At 43.6% G+C, this 19,641-nt stretch overlaps 1 protein-coding gene across 6 annotated transcripts in view; it reads left to right on the top strand.

Annotated features, from left to right (window-relative positions):
* Positions 1 to 19,641, top strand: part of SMYD3 (SET and MYND domain containing 3) — a 758,748-nt gene that overhangs the window by 166,405 nt on the left and 572,702 nt on the right. For 5 of the 6 annotated variants that reach the window (XM_050771870.1, XM_050771875.1, XM_050771879.1 and 2 more), the window contains exons 3-5: positions 2,631 to 2,738; positions 8,684 to 8,741; positions 11,082 to 11,218. In XM_050771870.1, the coding sequence (XP_050627827.1) occupies positions 2,631 to 2,738; positions 8,684 to 8,741; positions 11,082 to 11,218 (303 nt within the window). Of the gene's footprint in view, positions 1 to 508; positions 1,412 to 2,630; positions 2,739 to 8,683; positions 8,742 to 11,081; positions 11,219 to 19,641 lie in introns of those variants that run through there. The other variant, XM_050771884.1, reaches the window with a different exon arrangement.

The following is a 19,641-nucleotide window of genomic DNA, read 5'->3' as shown; positions in this document are numbered from 1 at the left end:
CTGGTAAGCTGTCAGGAGGCTGAGCTGCTCAATTAGGTTTTAACAGAGGGGTTATGGCTAATCTCTTGTAGCTAAAATGAGCATTGATTAAAATCTGCTCTTAAGCTCTTTTGCCTCAAATTATCTCTGCCTTGTTTTGCTGAGTGCGAGCCCTGTTCAGCTGGACAGAGGCATTTGAACAGAGCCTAAGGTACTTTCTGATAGACCCATTGGTACTGTGTTATCTGTTCCTGCCTACACACTGTGTCCAGGAGAGCATCTGACAGGTTTCTCAGCTTCTAGAATCAAAGGAAAACTTCCGCCAAACTTATGATTCTCCCTTCTATCAGTGAAAAACCAAAAAAGTCCACACTCTTGTTTCTTGTGAGTGCAAATGAATGTAAATTTGTTAGCTTAACCCACTCACATGCAAAGACCGGGTGAAAAAAAAAATATGTATATATATATATATATATATATGTATATCTGAGTCAGTGAATACCAACCTAACTTCCTAAAGAGTGACAATAACAAGCATGGGAAACTGTGTTAAATAATTTATACACGTTTCTTTAGTGCATTTAGAACTTTTAGGATGCTAAGTATATTTTGAATCTCTAAATAGGGTCAACATGATATTGTGTTTTTAAAACTTACTTGACAATTGTACCATATATATTTTAGGCCTCTTAACACATATTGGTAGTTGCTAATTGCTAGTCCGGGACTAGCCCCCTGATCAACAGAAGCTTGTTGTTTCACTGAGTTGTCTTTTAATATTATGCTTTTCAGTGAGTACTGATATTAAGAGTCATATGAAAGGCCATTATAGTTGTGAACTGTTGTTAAGGACATTGTTCAGTGTGTTGATTACCATTCTTGGAATAAATCCCTCCTGTGATTGAATCTTGGTGAAACTATTTGTTTTTACTTTCTGTCAGTTGAGAATTACATAAACCATCATGCCTTCTTTTTTGCCTTGCTTGTGAGGCAACTCAAATAAATGTACAAACACTCAAATGTAATGCACAAATTATTCAGCTCTCATGTTTAGCATGCTAAGAATTTTTACTCTCTTTATATTTAGACAGTCTGATAGTTAGATATCAGCTTTTGAGCCTTTCTTTATCTCTAATAGAGGGATAATACCTACCATTTAGATTATTATGAAAATCAAATGAAACGTGCTTTGTTACTTGCTTAGTCATGTGTCTAGTACCTTGTAGAATGCTAAGTAGATGCTAGCGTGCTTTCCTTTTTCCTCCTTCCATAATTTTAATATTTTCTGTTTCTGGTTTTGCAGTCTTAGTTCATAACACATCTTCACTTTGATTCAGCTCGGTCTTGTTTAGAAGTGAGTGAAGTGTAAATACCAAAACAAAAGTTACGAACAGCACATTGAGAGCGTTGTCACAGAGGAAGTGAGGCAACCGTGAGTAGCATTGATGGAAGGAGTGACACACCTGTTAGAAACAACGTCTCCACCATTTGGGTTGCTAAGAAATAGAAGACAGACCAAGCTGTCACCCAGCAAGTTGACATGGATAGTCGTTCTGAGCAAAATACTGGCTTGACATTGAACCTGAGTCACAGTTTTGAAGTAGCTGCAGCTCTTGAAACTTTTGGTTGTGCTGTATGTTTCTACTGCAGGTGGAAGTGACAGCAGTCCCTTTAAGGAGGATTTTATAGACCCAGAAATTGGGGAGCAGATTTCTAATTTTTGAAATAAGAATGAGTAGGGGTATCAGGCATTTCAGTAATGGAAATTCCAGTTTTCAGAATATAACGTGAGAGACATTTGATTGAGGCTGCTTCTCACCAGGGCTACATATTAGAGGACCTGGATTTTATTTCCATATGAAAGTGATTCTGTGTGAAAACAGCCATGGCCTTTCTGATCCAAAGCTCAGGGATATCAGTCCGTTCATCCGTACACTGGCAACTGACTCAGTGGTCTCTTTAGCCAGACCAGCACACGGCTAGGATCATGGCTTAGGTGACCCTATCGTTTGTCATCAAAACCAGAACTTTTCAGAGTGAAAAGGGGCACTATTAATATTTAAGCCAGGACATAGATACAAACCTAGACACATCCAGGACAAACTGGACATGTCATGATTTTAGCGAACAGCTCTTTTTATGTTGCTTTTAAAACAAAGAGGTTTTATATTTGGGGGTATGTTAGCCCTCCTGATATTTTTGTAGCGGCACAGAAATTCAGAAGGCTGTCATCCCTGTTTTGAGTCTTCTGAACCATGTATTTTATTTTCTAATTTGGAGTGACATTTTCTTTTTGTATTCAAAATGATTATTGTTGAATCCTGTGTAATCAGTTCAAAGACCATCTTATACATTATTAAGTAAGCTAGAATGGCTCTTTCTTTGGGCTCCACTAGCCAGGTTATAACCAGGGGACAAATGAAAGCACAGAGGTGAAGCTGAAGCTTTTAATGTCCTTGCATAGTAATTGCATACTTGGCAAAGACTCATCCTGGATTATTTTCAGATTTAGAATATTGCTTTTATTTTCTATTGTGCAGTTACATTTTGACTATTAAAATTTAATGTTCATGACTCTCGATGTTCAAAAGCAGTATAAATGAAAGTTAAATTTTAGGTCACCTATGTTCTCCCCACTCTTGTCTTAATAGAAAAAAGCTTGGCCGGACCACAAACGGGAATGCAAATGCCTTAAAAGCTGCAAACCCAGATACCCTCCAGACTCCGTTCGGCTTCTTGGCAGAGTTGTCTTCAAACTTGTGAGTATAAAACTCTTGAAACATAGCTGGGTTTTGATTAAATGAGCATATGCAGTTGCATTTTCAGGTATACCTCAGAGATGTTGCAGGTTCAGTTTCAGACCACCACAATAAAGCAAATATTGCAATAAAATGAGTCTCACAAATTTTTTGGCTTCCCAGTAAATATAAAAGTTATGTGGACATTACACTGTAGTCTATTAAGTGTGCAATAGCATTATGCCAACAGAAACAGTGTACATACCTTAATTAAAAAATACATTTCTAAAAGTGCTAAGGATCGTTAAAGCCTTCAGTGCATCATCTTTTCGCTGGTGGATGTTGATGGCTGCTGACTGATCAGGTGGTGGTTGCTGAAGTTTGGGGTGGCTGTGGCAATTTCTTAAAATAAGACAACAGTCGAATTTGCCGCCTTGATTGCCTCTTCCTTTTGCAAATGATTTGACTGTAACATATGATGCCTCACAGCAGCATCACCCGGAGTAGGTTCCATCTCAAGAAACCACTTTCTTTGTTCATTCATAAGAAGCAACTCCTCATCTTTTCAAGTTTTATCATGAGGTTGCAGAAAATCAGTTACTTCTTCAGGTTCTACTTCTCTCTGTTTTACAAAACGTTTTAGCTTCTGTTTTAGATTCAGGGGTACATGTGCAGATTTGTTGCATGGGTGTATTGCATGATGCTGAGGTTTGGGGTATGATGGATGCCATCACTGAGGTAGTGAGCATGGTACCCAGTAGCTAGCTTTTCATCCCTTGCCCACTTCCTGCTCCTTACCTGCCCCTTGCATCCCCCAGTGTCTGTTATTCCCATCTTTGTGTCCATGTCCACCCAATATTTAGCTCTCAGTTATAAGTGAAAACCTGTGGTATTTGGTTTTCTATTTCTATGTTAATTCACTTAGGATAATGCCCTCCAACTGCATTCATGTTGCTCCAAAAGACATGACTTCACTCTTTTTAATGGTTGCATAATATTTCATAGTGTTTATGTATCACATTTTCTTTATCCATTTTACTGTTAATGGGCACCTAGATTGATTCCATGCCTTTGCTATTGTGAAAAGCACTGTGATGAACGTATGAGTACATGCATCTTTTTGGTAGAGTGACGTATTTTCCTTTGGATATATACCCAGTAATGGGATTGCTGAGTTGAATGGTAACTCTCTGAGAAATCTCCAAACTGCTTTCCACAGCAGCTGAATTAGATGACATTCCCACGGACAGTTGACAAGTGTTCCCTTTTCTCTGCAGCCTCGCCAGCCTGTGTTATTTATTTATTTATTTATTTTTTGAGATGGAGTCTTGCTCTGTCACCCAGGCTGGAGTGCGGTGGCGCGATCTCCACTCACTGCAAGCTTCGCCTCCCAGGTTCACACCATTCTCCTGCCTCAGCCTCCCGTGTAGCTGGGACTACAGGCGCCCGGCACCTCGCCCGGCTAGTTTTTTGTATTTTTAGTAGAGACGGGGTTTCACAGTGTGAGCCAGGATGGTCTCGATCTCCTGACCTTGTGATCCACCCGTCTCGGCCTCCCAAAGCGCTGGGATTACAGGCGTGAACCACTGCACCTGGCCCTGTGTTATTTTTTGATTCATTAATTGCCACTCTAACTGGTATGAGATGGTGTCTCGTTGTGGTTTTGATTTACACTTCTCTGATGATTAGTAACGGAGAGCACATTTCCTATGTTTTTTGGCCACTCGTATGTCGTCTTTTGAGAAGTGTCTGTTCTTGTCCTTTGCCCACTTTTTATTTTTACTTTTTGAGACAGGGTCTCACTCTGTTGCCCCAGGCTGGAGTGCAGTGGCGTGATCATGGCTCACTACAGCCTCAACCTCTGGGGCTGAAGCAATCCTCCTACCTCAGCTTTCCGAGTAGCTGGGACCACAGGTTCCCACCACGCCCAACTAGTTTTTGTGTTTTTTCCTTTTTTTTTTTTTTTGGAAAGACGAAATTTCATCATGTTTCCCAGACCAGTCTTAAACTCCTGGGCTCAAGAAATTCTCCCACCTTGGCCTCCCAAAGTGCTGGGATTATATAGGTGTGAGCCACTGTCGTGGCCCTTTGTCCACTTTTTAATGAGGTTGTTTGTTTTTTACTTGGTGAATTGCTTAAGTTCCTTATAGATGCTGGATATTAGACCTCTGTTGGCTGCATAGTTTGTGAATATTTTCTTTGATTCTATAAGTTGTCTGTTTATCTGTTGCAAGTTTTTTTTGCTGTGTGGGAGCTCTTTAGTTTAATTAGGTCCCACTTGTCAATTTTGTTTTTGTTGCAATTGCTTTTGAGGACTTAAGTCATAAATTCTTTCCCAGGACTCATGTATAGAAAGGTATTTCTTAGGTTTTCATCTTGATTCCAGTTCCTTTGTTCTTTCCATCACATCTACAGTTTCTTTCTCTGTTTCAGTTCCTTTTTTCTTTCCATCACATCTACAAATACTTCCTCTACTGAAGTCTTGACCCCTCAGTGTTATCCACGAAGGTTGAAATCAAGTTCTTCTGAACTCTGGTTCATGTTGATGTTTGACGTCCCATGATTTACAAATATTCTTAATGGCATTTAGAATTGTGAATCATTTACAGAAGGTTTTAAAATTTACTTTGTCCAGATCCATGAGAGGAATCAATATTTGTGGCAGCTATAGCCTAATGGAATACAGTTTTAAAATAAGACTTGAAAGTCAAAATGATTCCTTGATTCATGGGCTGCAGCATGACGGTCGTGTTAGCAGGCATGAAAACGACATTTGAGTTTTTAAATATCTCTGTTAGAGCTATTGGGTGACCAGATACATTGTCAATGAGCAGTAACATTTTAAAGGGAATCTTTTTTACTGAGCAGTAAGTCTCAACAGTGGACTTAAAATATTCAGTAAACCACGCTGTAACAGATGTGCTGTCATCTACGCTTTGTTGTTCCATTGGTAGAGCACAGCGAAGTAGATTTACCACAAATAGTAAGGGCCCTTGCATTTTAGGAATGGTAAATGAGCCCTGGCTTCAACCTAAAGTCCCCAGCTGCATTAGTCCCTAAAAAAAGTCCACTTGCCATTACTGGGTATATACCCAAAGGATTATAAATCATGCTGCTATAAAGACACATGCACACGTATGTTTATTGTGGCACTGTCCACAATAGCAAAAGCTTGGAACCAACCCAAATGTCCATCAATGACAGACTGGATTAAGAAAATGTGGCACATATACACCATGGAATACTACGCAGCCATAAAAAAGATGAGTTCATGTCCTTCATAGGGACATGGATGCAGCTGGAAACCATCATTGTCAGCAAACTATCACAAGAACAGAAAACCAAACACCGCATGTTCTCACTCATAGGTGGGAATTGAACAATGAGATCACTTGGACACAGGAAGGGGAACATCACACAGCAGGGCCTATTTTGGGGGGGGAGGGGGAGGAATAGCATTAGGAGATATACCTAATGTAAATGATGAGTTAATGGGTGCAGCATACCAGCATGGCACATGTATACATATGTAACAAACCTATAAGTTGTGCACATGTACCTTAAAGTATGATAACAATAAAAAAGAGTCCACTTGTTCTTTGAAGCCAGGCATCGAATTCTCTCTAGCTATGAAAGTCCTAAATGACATCCTCCAATATAAGACTGTTTCATCTACATTAAAAATCTGTTGTTTAGTGTAGCCAAATTCAGTTATTTTTGTCAGGTCTCCTGGATCATTTGCTGCAGCTTCTATATAGCACTTGCTGCTTCACCTTGCAATTTTTTAGATTACGCATGTATGCATGTATGTATGTATGTTTTGAGATGGAGTCTTGCTCTGTCACCCAGGCTGGGGTGCAGTGGCGTGATCTTGGCTCACTGCAACCTCTGCCTCTTAGGCTCAAGTGATTCTTCTGCCTCAGCCTCCTGAGTAGCTGGGACTAAAGGCACCCACCACCATGCCAGGCTAATTTTTTTGCACTTTTAGTAGAGACAGGGTTTTACCATGTTGGCCAGGCTGGTCTCGAGCTCCTAACCTCAGGTGATCTGCCCGCCTTGGCCTCCCAAAGTGCTGAGATTATGGGCGTGAGCCACCGCACCTGGCCACCTTGTGCTTTTATGTTATGGAGATGGCTTCTTTCCTTAAACCTTATGAACCAACCTCTGCTAATTTCCAGAATTTCTTCTGCAATTTTCTCCCCTCTCTGAGCCTTCCTAGAATTGAAGCAAGTTAGGGCTTTCCCCTGGATTAGGCTTTGGCTCATGGGAATATTGTGGCTGTTTTGATCTTCCATCCAGGCCACTCAGACTTTCTCTAGATCAGCAATAAGACTGTCGTGGGTTCCTATCACTCATGTGTTCATGGGAGTAGCTCTTTTCATTTTCTTTCAGAACCCTCCCTTGTATTGACAACTTGGCTGTTTGGTGCAAGAGGCCTGACTTACGGTCTATTATCAGCTTTCAGTATTTCTTTCTCACTAAGCTTACTCATTTCTAGCTTTTGATTTCAAATGAGAAATGTGCGACTCATCCTTTCACTTACAGGTCATTGTAAAGTTATTAACTGGCCTAATTTCAATATTGTTGTGTCAGAGAATACAGAGGCCTGAGGAGAGGGAAGAGATAGGGGAATAGCCAGACAGTGGGAAGAGCCGGTCGGCAGAGCAGTGAGAACACATACAACGTTTACTGATTAAGTTTGTGGTCTTATATGGGGATGTTTTGTGGTGCCCCAAAACAATTACAGTAGTAACATCAAAGATCTCTGATCACAGGTCACAGTAACAGATATAATAATAAGAAAAAGTTTGAAATACTGTGAGAATTCCAAAATGTCACACATAGACAGAAAGTGAGCACATGTTAGAAAAATGGCATCGATAGACTTGCTCGATGATGTAAATCTTCAGTGTAATGTCTGAAAAGCACGATAAAGTGAAGTATGAGAAAATGAGGTATGCCTGTGTTATTCCTATTTAAGTCTGAAATTAACCCCATGTTAAGGTAGAAGGTAGATTATTCCAGGGAATGTCTTAAGACAAAAAAATTTGTTCTTTTCCTGTTAATAACGGAATCCGTAGCAGTGAAGAAATGCACAGCCTCTCTGAAGGCCCTGCTGTCTTGTGGGAATAAAGATGGAGGAGGTTCTGTATTTGTGATATGAGATGGCAGTAATCTCTGTTACATTGCCATTATAACTTGTCTATTGTGAACTAATGCACAGGGCAAGTATGTCATTTTCTACTTGCCTCTTCAAGAAAGACATGCATAGATAATTAGTATGAACTGGAAGAGTACTTACCTTTTTTTTTCCTAGAATTCATTGAAGTGATTTCTTCGGCCCTTTTTCATAAGTGGCAAAATAGTAAACTCTGTGAAATCCTGCTGTGGTGAAGCCTTTCAGATTTTTTTACCCATCTTTAGCGTGAATATCTTTCTCAAATTATTGTAGGCTCCCAATTTGTTCTTCCCTTTTTTTTCTTTTTTGAGACAGGGACTTGGTCTGTTACCCAGGCTGGAGTATAGTAGCATAATCACAGCTCATTGCAAGCTTGAACTGCTGGGCTCAAGTGATCCTCCCTCCTCAGCCTGCTGAGTGGCTGGGACTACAGGTGCATGCCACCATGCCTGGATAATTTCTGTATGTTTTGTAGGCATAGGTTTGCCATGTTGCCCAGGCTGGCCTTGGACTTCTGGGTTAAAGCAATCTGCCTGCCTTGGCCTCCCAAAGTACTGGGGAAAATTATAGGTGTGAGCTCCCATGCCCCACCTTTTCCTATTGTTTACTGACTCTTGGCCAGTATACAATTTTATAGAGAGTTTTATGAATATAAAAATATGGGAACTTCTTGTACAACAGTTTTGCATTTGGAGATTAAACTGTTGAGTGAAGATACAAGTTAGATTTTTATTTTATATTGGAACAGTTGAAATTGTCATTGGCGTTTTTCCCCTTTCCTTCACAGATGGATGGAACGCCTTCAGAATCAGAGAAGCTTTACTCATTTTATGATCTGGAGTCAAGTAAGTGATTATCTGTCAGCATCTTAAAAAAAATTTCTATGATTTGTTTGCTGACTTGGTGAACGGATTTATTTTTAACTTTGTTTTTCTGTTTCTTTATAATGTGATGCAAACCTGACAAGATTTATTTTTATATACAACTGTCATGCTGGTTTATTCCACTTATCATGGAGTAGCTCTGTCCTGATAGGGGTTAGTAAAGCGCCATAAAGATGTTCAGGTTAGATAGGGTAGTGTAACTGTTAGTCCAGTTGACGAAATCTTTTTTTTTTTTTTTTTTTTTGAGACTCCAGCCCAGGCTGGAGTGCGGTGGTGTGATCTCAGCTCACTGCAAGCTCTGCCTCCCGGGTTCACGCCATTCTCCTGCGTCAGCCTCCTGAGTAGCTGGGACTACAGGCGCCCACCACCACACCTGGCTAATTTTTTTGCATTTTTAGTAGAGACGGGGTTTCACCGTGTTAGCCAGGATGGTCTTGATCTCCTGACTTTGTGATCCGCCCGTCTCAGCCTCCCAAAGTGCTGGGATTACAGGCGTGAGCCACCACACCCGGCCAACAAAATAATTTTTCTTGTTTTTTTTTTCCTTCCTGTTTCCCTTCTTCTCTCTCTTAATTTCCTGTTCTGGTTTCTTTTTGATGTCAGAGAAGAGTGATTTAGTGAACAGGGGGATTCCATGGAGCTTTTAGGGTTACTGATCTTTTAGATATTAAGGAAGGTAAAATGTACAGATGATTCAGTCTCCAGGGCAGTGTTGAGCATCGTTCTTCTCCGAAACTACCATGTAGCTATCCACCTTCTTGGGAGGACTTAAAAAGCTTCCCATATCTGAGTGTTAAGCAAAGGCAGGCTTCATTTTGCTTTTGTATTGGTACAGATCCTTTTCATTGAGGTTGTAAGTGATTTCAACTCAAAACTAGCCAGGGCACATAGAGTAAATTTGCTGCACAGTTCAATTCTTCTGGATGGAGACAAGAAGATGAACTAGTACAGACTTATATAAGGTTGTGGGATCCTAAGTTCCCATGATAATAAATTATTATTTAAGAAATCATTGGGTTAATTATTCTGTCAAATAAGTAATCTAATGAATATGCATAGGCATAAGCAACAGAGTTATGCTATAGTTCAACTTGATGTATCTTTTCAAGTTTTAAAAGACAGCAAAGTATTCAAATTTTCCTGTTATATTTTACTGCTAGATAATTAACATCTGTTACCGTGGGTTTTGCTCTTCACATTAGCCCTTCTCAGTAATAGTGTCATACACATGACCTTAAGTGAAATACTCTCAAACGTTAGTGATTGACCTGTTATATACTTTTAGCCTTAACACCCCATTTGTGGTATAATTGAAAATGATATTTAAAGGGGGTAGTATTGGCTTTAGAACTTTTTTTTTCTTCTTTTGTTTTAGAACCATCTCCTTCTGTTTGGAGTGATGCCACACCATATCTTGTTTTTTGTCTTTGTTTTCTTTTTTTTTTTGACATGGAGTCTCTCTTTTTGTCCAGGCTGGAGTGCAGTGGTGTAATGTTGGCTCACGGCAACCTCCACCTCCTGGGTTCAAGTGATTCTCCTGCCTCAGCCTCCTGAGTAGTTGGGATTATAGGCACGTACCACCACGCCCGGCTAATTTTTGTATTTTTGGTAGAGATGGGGTTTCACCACGTTGGTCAGACTGGTCTTGAACTCCTGATCTCAAGTGATCTGCCTGCCTCAGCCTCCCAAAGTGCTGGGGTTACAGGCATGAGCCACTGTGCCGGGCTCCTTTATCTTGTTTATTCAGCTCAGATAACTTGAAGTTGAAATTGCTTTGCTTGATCCCTGTTCTATTCATGCTGTACTAACCACATGACAAATTTAACCTATTTGAACTTTATCTGAACTTCTTAGTTCTCATTTTCTGTCTTTTTACCTTAGAGGTGGTGCTATTTATTAGTTTAGTCATGACCTAGTTGTAAATTATTTCATAGAAAAGTCTGCTTAACTTTACTGACTTAATATGAACTTATAATTGTTTGTATGTGTGTACAGAATGATATTGAAAATCTGGTAACACACAAGCTTACTGATTTTGGTTTTAATGCTTTTTCATATATATGCACACTTATGTTTTGATAGGTGTTTGATCTTACGCTGCAGACAAAATTTGGCAGAATTTAATTGATAACATATGCATCATTTTTAGTTGGCAAAAGATAAAACAATATGTATTTGCCCTTTGTCAGAATGCAATGTAAGGTAGGAAATATCTGGTTTAACAGCCAGCATTGAACACTTGAAAATTATCCTTTAAAAGTTTACTTTCAGATTGTGCTATTTATTTTCTCTTTAAAAAAGATATTAACAAACTGACTGAAGATAAGAAAGAGGGCCTCAGGCAACTTGTAATGACATTTCAACATTTCATGAGAGAAGAAATACAGGATGCCTCTCAGCTGCCACCTGCCTTTGACCTTTTTGAAGCCTTTGCAAAAGTAAGTGTTAAGTTTGCTCTCTTTGCTAATTCCATACATCAGCCATTCGCTCCTGATTTTGTCGTTGGTTACAAAAATGTCGAGAATCTTGACAGGAAGTTCAAGACCCTTAATGCCTTGTATTACTCCCTTATCATAGTGAGTAGAGAATGAGAGAATGTATTGTGTGCATTGAAAAGGGTATGAAGTTTTCTGTTTTATTAATATTCTTGTTATTGCCTGAGTATGTTCATTGTCAGTTCTCAAAGTGTACCCTTGGAAGAAAGAGCATGCTTTCTTTTCTCAGAAGAGCATATCCCATTATTTTTTGTGAATGGACTTGTTTGCCATTGCATTGCATTCATTGAGCTTTACGGTGGTGGTTTAAGCATAGAGCCTGTCTTTGAAAAGAAAAATTTATTGAAATCCATTGCTTTTCTTTTCTTTTTTGTTTTAAGACAGAGTTTCGCTCTGTCGCCCAGGCTTGAGTGTAGTGGCACGATCTCGGCTCACTGCAATCTCCGCTTCCCAGAATCAAGCGAGTCTCATGCCTCAGCATTCCGAGTAGCCGGGATTACAGGCGTGAGCCACCGCGCCCAGCTAATTTTTTTTTCTGTTTGGAGAGACGAGGTTTCACCATGTTGCCTAGGCTGGTCTTGAACTCCTGACCTCAGGTGATCCACCCACCTTGGCCTCCCAAAGTCCTGGGATTACAGGGGTGAACTACCATGCCCGGCCTCCTGAAGTTTTTTTAAAAAAATGATTCCGAGGGTTTATCTTGGCCTACGGAGGAAGAGCGCGATGATTGATTCTTTTTTTTTTTTCTTTTCTTCACGAGCCCGTAGGTATGAAATGATTGATTCTTGATGTTTACCCTGGGATAGGGAAGACAGAAACACTCCCCTCACTGCTATGGATCTGCTGTCCTCGCTTTCTCATATCGTGTGTTTGCATTTGTTTTAATGTTGATCACAATTTAATAACAAGTAAAACTTTACTTTTGACAATTTTGCCACTTATTTTGTAATTTGTAAGCACACATTTAAAGATAGATTTATGCCATTAATATTTTAAGGCATGTTTTAAAATTTACTGTTTTCTGAAAAATTAAATGTAATTGGTTTGATTGCTGGAGATTGATTCTAGGTTTTCTCAAACGTATTTTTATTCTGTATGGTACATTTTTATGATTTTCTGATTAATATCATCTTAGCATTATATTCTGGTTTATCTATAATTTAAAATTGATTTCAAAATTTATTGGTTACTTACAGTGCATCTGAAAACTTCCTCATGTATTTCATATGCTTCTGAAAATTATAACCTATAGGAGTATCGTGTACAGTGCACAAGGCTCTTTTCTTGTTAAACACTACAAACATGATCACCTACTGAAAGACAAAAATATACCTTGTGATGATTATTACCTCATTGCTAGTGTTAAGTTTGTGGTTATTCTGTGGTAATTATTTCTATTGTTGGAAAATGTTCTAGTGATAATTACTGATGTTATTAATATCCATGAGAAATATTTTAAAATACTTTCTATTGCTACATATAAAATGTGAATTACTATCCCAGTTCTTCTTTCTAAAGATTTTAGTCTCATGTATTTTATAATGAAATTTTTTCCATGTTGTATGGGGGAAATTCTGTTGCTGTGATTAAGTGGACCAGTTTTTAATACTGTGCTTACCCTTCTCACATAGTATTTGTTATTGCTAGAAAAGTAAAACATATGCAGTTTTGAGATTTTGGGGCATCATTGGCCTTAGATGTGTGATTTCTGCATTAAAATATGGGTTAGTAATCAGAGGAAAGCAGCCAATAGCCTATGGCTTCTGTACTTCCTGGTGAAAGTTTTGTTAATGTTTTTAATTTGTATTTTTCTGCTTATAAATTTGTCCTTAGAAGAAATCACTCCTCTCCTTCCCGCCCCCCAACTCCTTCTCCCTCCTGCCCGCCCCCCCCAACTCCTTCTCCCTCCTGCCCACCCCCCCCAACTCCTTCTCCCTCCTTCCCCCCCCACTCCTTCTCCTTCCTTCTCGCCCTGCAACTCCTTCTCCCTCCTTCCCCCCCGACTCCTTCTCCCTCCTGCCCACCCCCCCAACTCCTTCTCCCTCCTTCCCCCCCCAACTCCTTCTCCTTCCTTCCCCCCCCATTCCTTCTCCTTCCTTCCCCCCCACTCCTTCTCCCTCCTGTCCGCCCCCCGACTCCTTCTCCCTCCTGCCCGCCCCCCGACTCCTTCTCCTTCCTTCCCACCCCCTGACTCCTTCTCCCCCCTTCCCCCCCCGACTCCTTCTCCTTCCTTCCCCCCCACTCCTTCTCTCTCCTTCCCACCCCCCCCGACTCCTTCTCCCTCCTTCCCACCCCCCGACTCCTTCTCCTTCCTTCCCACCCCCCCGACTCCTTCTCCCTCCGTCCCACCCCCCGACTCCTTCTCCCTCCTTCCCACCCCCGACTCCTTCTCCCTCCTTCCCACCCCCCCGACCTTCTCCCTCCTTCCCGCCCCCCGACTCCTTCTCCCTCCTTCCCCCCTCCCCTGACTCCTTCTCCTTCCTTCCCGCCCCCCGACTCCTTCTCCCTCCTTCCCGCCCCCCGACTCCTTCTCCCTCCTGCCCGCCCCCCCGACTCCTTCTCCCTCCTTCCCCCCCCCGACTCTCCTTCTCCTTCCTTCCCCCCCCTGACTCCTTCTCCCTCCTGCCCCCCCCCCCAACTCCTTCTCCCTCCTTCCCCCCCCGACTCCTTCTCCTTCCTTCCCCTCCCACTCCTTCTCCCTCCTGCCCGCCCCCCCCGACTCCTTCTCCCTCCTGCCCACCCCCCGACTCCTTCTCCTTCCTTCCCCCCCCCACTCCTTCTCCCTCCTGCCCACCCCCCCCCGACTCCTTCTTTCTCCTTCCCGCCCCCTGACTCCTTCTCCCTCCTTCCCGCCCCCTGACTCCTTCTCCTTCCTTCCCACCCCCCGACTCCTTCTCCCTCCTTCCCACCCCCCGACTCCTTCTCCCTCCTTCCCACCCCCCGACTCCTTCTCCCTCCTTCCCCCCCACTCCTTCTCCCTCCTTCCCGCCCCCAACTCCTTCTCCCTCCTTCCCGCCCCCCGACTCCTTCTCCCTCCTTCCCCTCTCCCCTGACTCCTTCTCCTTCCTTCCCCTCTCCCCTGACTCCTTCTCCTTCCTTCCCACCCCCCCGACTCCTTCTCCCTCCTTCCCGCCCCCCGACTCCTTCCCCTCCTTCCCCCCCCACTCCTTCTCCCTCCTTCCCCCCCGACTCCTTCTACCTCCTTCCCCTCTCCCCTGACTCCTTCTCCTTCCTTCCCACCCCCCGAGTCCTTCTCCCTCCTTCCCACCTCCCGACTCCTTCTCCCTCCTTCCCGCCCCCTGACTCCTTCCCCTCCTTCCCCCCCCCTCCTTCTCCCTCCTTCCCCCCCCCACTCCTTCTCCCTCCTTCCCCTCTCCCCTGACTCCTTCTCCTTCCTTCCCACCCCCCGACTCCTTCTCCCTCCTTCCCCCCCCGACTCCTTCTCCTTCCTTCCCCCCTCACTCCTTCTCCCTCCTGCCCGCCCCCCGACTCCTTCTCCCTCCTGCCCGCCCCCGACTCCTTCTCCTTCCTTCCCACCCCCCGACTCCTTCTCCCCCCTTCCCCCCCCGACTCCTTCTCCTTCCTTCCCCCCCACTCCTTCTCTCTCCTTCCCGCCCCCCGACTCCTTCTCCTTCCTTCCCACCCCCCGACTCCTTCTCCCTCCGTCCCACCCCCCGACTCCTCCCTCCTTCCCACCCCCCGACTCCTTCTCCCTCCTTCCCCCCCGACTCCTTCTCCCTCCTTCCCGCCCCCCGACTCCTTCTCCCTCCTTCCCACCCCCCCGACTCCTTCTCCCTCCTTCCCGCCCCCCGACTCCTTCTCCCTCCTTCCCGCCCCCCCCGACTCCTTCTCCCTCCTTCCCGCCCCACTCCTTCTCCCTCCTTCCCCCCCGACTCCTTCTCCCTCCTTCCCCCCCCCCCAACTCCTTCTCCCTCCTTCCCGCCCCCCGACTCCTTCTCCCTCCTTCCCGACCCCGACTCCTTCTCCCTCCTTCCCCCCCTCCCCTGACTCCTTCTCCCTCCTTCCCCCCCCCGACTCCTTCTCCCTCCTTCCAGCCCCCCGACTCCTCCTCCCTCCTTCCCCCCCCCACTCCTTCTCCCTCCTTCCCGTCCCCTGACTCCTCCTTCCTTCTCGCCTCGCAACTCCTTCTCCCTCCTTCCCGCCCCCTGACTCCTTCTCCTTCCTTGTTCATGAAAGATCCTAAATTAACCTAAATGGATCCTGCAGCTTTCAGGGATGAGTCACTGAGATGAGAATGTTGACGGTGTGTGATGGTACAAATCACATCAAGCACATGGGAACTGGGTCAAGATCCCTGGGCAGAGATTTTTCTCCCAGTCTACTGCTCCTCTCCTCATTTCACTTTGATAGAAAATTAATTAATCAGAAGAAATGGGCACCACAGAAAAACAAGATCAAACAGGGTTTCCTTTATTGAGGCCAGGTAAAGTCAGCCGCCTTCACAGCGTCAATTCAAAAGTCAGTTCATCAGGCTGTGGAAAGCGGGTCAACCTGCAGCTATCCCTGACTGGCAGTTTGTACATACAGAGGAAGCTGCTGACTTCTGAATTTATGCCGTCAACAAGCCTGGCTTTACCTGGCCTCAATAAACAAGATCTTGTTTTACGGTTTTCTTTTGGTTCCTCTCATTTACATTCATTCAGGTTCTGTGCAGATAATAGACGTACTAAGCTTATGTTTTAGCCCATCTTTTTTTTTTTTTTTTTGAGACGGAGTTTTCACTCTTGTTGCCCAGGCTGGAGTGCAATGGCACATCGGCTCACTGCAACCTCCGCCTCCCGGGTTCAAGTGATTCTCCTGCCTCAGCTTCCCGAGGAGCTGGGATTACAGGCGCCTGCCACCACGCCGGCTAATTTTTGTATTTTGTAAAAAAAAATTTTTTTTTGTATTTTTACAAAATACAAAATTTATCTCCTGACCTCAGATGATCTGCCCAACTCAGCCTCCCAATGTGCTGGGTTTACAGGCATGAGCCGCTGCGCCCGGCCAGTTTTAGCCCTTCTGATTGTCATTGAAGGCATATGGAACTCTGAGAGCTTTTCTAAACTTGCTTATGTCTTAATTTTTTTGACTTTTAAATTACGGACGTTTTCAAACACACACACAAATAGAAGGACTAGTGGAATGAATCTTCATGTTTCTTTTTCTTTTTTCTTTTTGTTTGAGACGTTGTCTCGCTCTGTGGCCCAGGCTGGAGTGCAGTGGCCGGATCTCAGCTCACTGCAAGCTCCGCCTCCAGGGTTCACACCATTCTCCTGCCTCAGCCTCCCGAGTAGCTGGGACTACAGGCGCCACCACCACTCCCAGCTAATTTTTTGTATTTTGTTTAGTAGAGACGGAGTTTCACCGTGTTAGCCAGGATGGTCTCGATCTCCTGACCTCGTGATCCGCCCGTCTCGGCCTCCCAAAGTGCTGGGATTACAGGCGTGAGCCACCGCGCCCGGCCGAATCTTCATGTTTCTATCAGCTGGTTTCCCTAATTTTCAGACTCATTCTATATCTGTCATTTTAAATACTTACAGTTCACGCAGATGTTCTTTCTCTTTGTTTGGAGTTTTACACCTTCATTAGAATTAGTCTTTTCTTATCAAGTCTCTTGCCCCGCTGAGAGGTGTTTGTTAGTTGGATTTGAATTTGCTTAGCAAACTCAGCAGACTTTTATTTGTTTATTTGCAGGTCTAGTGTGTACAAAGTCCTCTTGATACAGGGTTGTAGAAGTATGTGGCTAATTCTAAATCTCAAAATTGTCTGTCAAGGCAGAAAACTTCATCAGGTCAAAAGTCTTACTTGAAGAACATGCATATCTTTATCAAACTTGCACTTTCCCCGAAAGGTAAGGAGTCGGGGAGGATGAGACCGTTCTTAATCCTGAGAGTGTATTTCATTGTCTGGTGAGCTGATGGCTTTTTCTAATGGAAACTCATGATTAATGCCTGAAAAGTTGGCAGCTCGCATTTTGAACACTGGAGTTTCTGGCGGAAAAATGGTGTGTCTTTCCTGTCAGACCAGGTTCTCAATGCCGAACCTGCATCTGTTGCGTAAGCCTTAATTTTACTTGGAAAATTTGTTCTGTTACTCGAGACCTTTTGTAGTCATTTTCCCGGTCATTTCCCAGATATTCGTCCTTTTCACCGCACTTCTTAGCACCAGTGTTAGTCTGACTCTGACTCTTAGCACCAGTGTTAATACACACGCACCCTAATAGCAATTGGGGTTTGATTGTGGAGTTTTCTGTATAAATATATCCTGTCCACTTATGAATTCATTTCCTGGCTGTAAAAACTGAGTCACATGAGCCATAGGAAGGAGGAATTTTTCTAGGGGTGGGTATCAAGGGGAACCTCATATCAGAAGTAGAAACTGACATGCATTTCAAAAGCGAGGATGGTGTTGGGAAACAGTGACATACAGCCGTCTAGAAAGGCCACTGGGGAGTGAGGGGTGTTGATTCCTCCAACCTCCTGAGGGAAATATATTAACCTCCTCTGGAGAAGGTTTTCAAAGGAAGTTGTTACCTGTGGAATACAGATTTCAGTTATATTTAGTAATTATAGTAGAGTTAGAATAAGAGCTTGATGTTTAAAATGTTTGTTTTGTACTAAATGTCATAGAAAGTGAGGGTAGGGATACTCCCAGAGTTTATCTAGAGGAGGGGATGCTGAGTGATAATCTGGTGGATGGAGAGGCTAGAGCAAATTACTTGCAGCTTTATTTGCATAGTTTTTTTTTTTAAACTTAGATTGTATGTTCCCTGGGGGGTGTGGCTGGGGGTGTGTGGCTGGGGGATGTGTCCAGGGATTGTGTGGTTGGGGGTGTGGCTGGGGTATGTGGTTGGGGGTGTGGCTGGGGGGTGTGTGGCTGGGGTGTGTGTTTGGGGGTGTGGCTGGGGGGGGCAGTGTGGCTGGGGGTTGTGGCTGCGGGGTGTGGGGGGGTGTGTGGCTGGGGGTGTGTGGCTGGGGGGTGTGTGACTGAATGGTGGTGATAATTTCCACACACAGTAAATGAAGGTGTTCAAAGGGTAGGAATTGCACCGAGGCTATACAGATGAACACAGGAGATGTGATTATTTATATGCTCATAAAAAATAAAGGCCAATTTCATTTCTGCTGACTCTTTTTCACATTGTTTAGAGATGAGAAGATGTATGTCTCCATCTCTATGAGCCGTTTCTTCTCTCTACTGCACACGTTTTTTTTTTTTTAATCCCCACTTCCATTTTCAAACAAAATTTCCTTTGAGTTTTTTTTTTTTTTTTTCCCCTTTTGAGAATAGGGTCTCACCCTGTTGCTTGGGCTGGAGTGTAGTGGCGTGATCTCGGCTCACTGCACCTCTGCCTCCTGGCTGTCAAGTGATTCTTGTGCCTCAGCCTCCTGAGTAGTTGGGATTACAGGCGCGCACCACCACGCCTGGCTAATTTTTGTATTTTTAACAGAGATGGGGATTTTGCCATGTTGGCCAGGCTGATCTCAAACTCCTGACCTCAAGTGATCTGCCCACCTCGGCCTCTGAAAGTGCTGGGATTACTGGTGTGAGCCACCCCACCCAGCACCTGTTAGGTTTTGAAATGGATTTATTGTTCAGGTGCAGTGGCTCATTCCTATAATCCTAGCACTTTGGTATGCTGAGGTGGGAGGATCATTTGAGCCCAGGAGTTGGAGACCAGCCTGGGCAACATAGCGAGATGCCATCAAATTAGCTGAGCGCATGGTGGTACACACCGTAGTTCCTGCTACTTGGGAGGCTGAGGTGGGAGGATTGCTTGAGCCTAGGAAGTCGAGGCTGCGGTGAGCTGTGATCTCACCACTGCATTCCAGCCTGGACTACGAAGTGAGACCCTGTCTCAAAAAGATTAGTCATGGCCTGACAAATGCTGTGATTCAGTGTACTGATTGGGTCCTAAACATTTGCTATGAATATAGAAAATGTATATACTCTTAAGCATAAATAATATGCTTTAAAAGTCAGAAAATTACAATTAGACAGCTGCTCGGTGTGCTGAGATGGGAGGATTGCTTGAGCCCAGGAGTTTGAGACTGCAGAGAACCATGATTGCTCTACTGCACTCCAGCTTGGGTGACAGAGTGAGACCCCAACTCAAAACAAACAAAAATTACAGTTAGAGAGAGGCCAAATTTAAATGGGAGGCTGAATAATATGATGGTTAGGTCGTTTTCCTCAGTCAGGTAAATGAAATGCTCTCCATCTCAATTTTCTTTTCTGTAAATGGAAATACTAATATCTACTTCATAGATCTCAATGAGGATCAACTATAAGGTACTTAGTAGTGTCTGACACATATTATTCATTTCTACTACTGTTGCTCCCACCTCCCGGCTTTATGTTTA

This window comes from Macaca thibetana, chromosome 1, assembly GCF_024542745.1.
Source record: "Macaca thibetana thibetana isolate TM-01 chromosome 1, ASM2454274v1, whole genome shotgun sequence".
NCBI classification, from domain to species: Eukaryota; Metazoa; Chordata; class Mammalia; order Primates; family Cercopithecidae; genus Macaca; species Macaca thibetana.
Note: the sequence above shows the minus strand (reverse complement) of the source record. Positions and strands in the feature narration are given on the sequence as shown.